Source organism: Lactuca saligna, chromosome 4, assembly GCF_052625555.1.
Source record: "Lactuca saligna cultivar CGN05327 chromosome 4, ASM5262555v1, whole genome shotgun sequence".
In the NCBI taxonomy this organism is placed as follows: Eukaryota; Viridiplantae; Streptophyta; class Magnoliopsida; order Asterales; family Asteraceae; genus Lactuca; species Lactuca saligna.
Genome location: NC_136420.1, coordinates 314,815,308 through 314,817,766, shown reverse-complemented (window position 1 = coordinate 314,817,766; position 2,459 = coordinate 314,815,308). Strand labels below are relative to the sequence as shown.

General features: G+C 40.3%; 1 protein-coding gene across 1 annotated transcript; it reads right to left on the bottom strand.

Annotated features, from left to right (window-relative positions):
• Positions 1-402: 402 nt before the first annotated feature.
• Positions 403-789, bottom strand: LOC145040879 (putative mitochondrial protein AtMg00820). Its single transcript, XM_078988768.1, has one exon. The coding sequence runs from the start codon at positions 787-789 to the stop codon at positions 403-405; it is 387 nt and encodes a 128-aa protein (XP_078844894.1).
• Between the last annotated feature and the right edge of the window lie 1,670 nt (positions 790-2,459).

Sequence of the window (2,459 nt, the reverse complement as noted above, 5' to 3'; positions counted from 1 at the left end):
TGAGTATTTCTTCAGCAGTTCAGAGGTATATTTTTCCTGATGAATGAATATCCCTTGAGGGACTTGTTTCACTTAGAGTCCTAGAAAGAAGTTAATCTCTCTATTCATGCTCATTTGGAATTTCTAGGTCATGAGCAATGCAAATTCATCCACTATACCTTAATATGTTAACCCGAATATGATATCATCCACATAGATTTGAACAAGCATAAGATGATTACCATTTGCCTTTCGAAACAAATTGGGATCAATCACTCCTCTTTTATATCTTGACATGACAAGAAACTCAGAGAGAGTCTCATACCATGCCCTCCGTGCCTGCTTAAGGCGATAAATTGCTTTCTTAAGCTTGAAGCAATATTCTGGGAACTCTAGACTTTCAAAGCCTAGAGGTTGTTGCAATTAGACTACTTCTTTCAATTCACCATTTAGTAAATCAATTTTTACATCCATTTGATGTACTTTGATATTTTTGTGTGTTGCATACGCAAAGAAGATGCGTATTGCTTCCATCATGGCTACGAGGGCATATGTTTCATCGTATTCAACACCTTTTAATTGACTATACCCCTTTACAACTAACATTTCTTTGTTACGAACAACCGTACCTGATTCATCGAGCTTGTTCTTGTATACCCATCTTGTTCCGACAACAGTGTGTCCTTTAGGCTTCGGAACGAGTTTCCATACTTTGTCTCTTTCAAATTCAGCTAGCTCTTCTTTCATGACAGAGATCCAGTCAAGCTCTAGGATAGCTTCCTTGATGGATCGAGGCTCGACTGCGTACATAAATGATGCATAGTGGCAATGGTCTGTAAAATCGTGAGAAGATCGAGTTTGAACGCCAGTAGATGGGTTTCCAATGATTTCACCCAGAGGGTGTTCTTTTGTCCAAATATGTAAATGTGATTATTGATAATCAACAACTATGGTGGAAGGGATGTCAATAACGTCAGAGGATTCTACGGTGGGAGAGGACAGTTCCCTTTGGACTTGTGAGCAGCCGCCAGAAGAATCTTGGACTTGGACTGAAGGGGTAGGATCATAATGAGGTTCCCTCTGGATTATGGATGGGAGTTCCTCATGAACTAAAGATGGTTACCCCTGGGATAGAGAATGTGTTATAACCCTCGGATCAGTTCTTGTGTCAACATTGTCTTCTTCATATGAGTCAGAGGAAGCATTTGATGGATTAGGGCCTCTGCGGATGGAAACGGGAGTTGCATCTTCAAGCACTGGAACCTCGATGGTTGTCGTAAGAATCGGAGTATTCCTTTCCCCCTTAACCGGTGATATGGAAGTTCCTTGAGACAAGTCATCAGAGATGGAAGGTCTAGATACTTCTACGTATTTTTGTTGAGCTTCCGAGGACACAAGAATTTCAAACAGTTGAGCAGTCTCTACGGGATCGAAGAGGTCATCATGATTTATTTCAACAATGTTGAGAGGACCCAAAGAGGCTGGGATATCACTTTCCAAAATTTCTTTTGTTTCATTCGAAGGAGTAGTGTTGCGAACGTAATAGTCATCGAATTTGACATCGAAACTTCAACTATTAGTCGTGTGCGTCTGATAAGGACTTTGTATGCCACATTGTTTATTGAGTAGCCAAGGAATATGCCTTCATTTGACTTCAGTGCAAATTTGTTAAGATGATACTTATTGTTGATCACAAAACATCTACACCTGAATATGTGGAATAATCAAACATTCGGTTTTCGATTATTAAGGCCCTCATAAGGTGTTTTGTTGAGATGCTTGCACACAATGCTTTAGTTTTGGACAAAGCATGTTGTTGCCACTACTTCAGCCCAGAAGTATAGGTGAAGGTTTGAAAAGTTTAACATAGATCTGGATGCTTCTACCAGAGTACGGTTCCTTCACTCTACTACTCCATTTTGTTGCGGTGTAGGGAGCAGAGAAGTTGTTACTAATACCTTTGGAAACCAATAAATTATCCAAGATATGGTTGGTGAACTCGGTTTCATTATCACTTAGAATTCTGCAAACTGGTAGCTTGATTTGGAGTTCAATTTCTTTAATGAAGTTTATAAGAACCTCGGTATTTCGGACTTGAGTATCAAAAAGAAGACCCATGTGAAACGAGTGATGTCATCAACTATAACCAGTATGTACTTCTTGTGATGGAGACATGCTACGGTAGACGGGCCGCAGAGGTCAATGTGCAACAACTCTAGAGGTTCAGAAATTTATGAATTAATAACCAAAGGGTGACTTTCCTTTGATTGTTTTCCACACTCACAAGCAGGGAAAAGTCAGGATTGGGAGGCCTCGGACGAGTTCTTCAGTGACAAGATTGTTAATGTACCGAAAGTTCAGATGAGCTAGCTTGCGATGCCACAACCAGCTAACTTCAGATACATGTTTGGATAGAAAGCGTAGTTGCATTTCCCGATGATCAATGAGACATCCAAAGGGTACATGGTCCCTTCGGATTT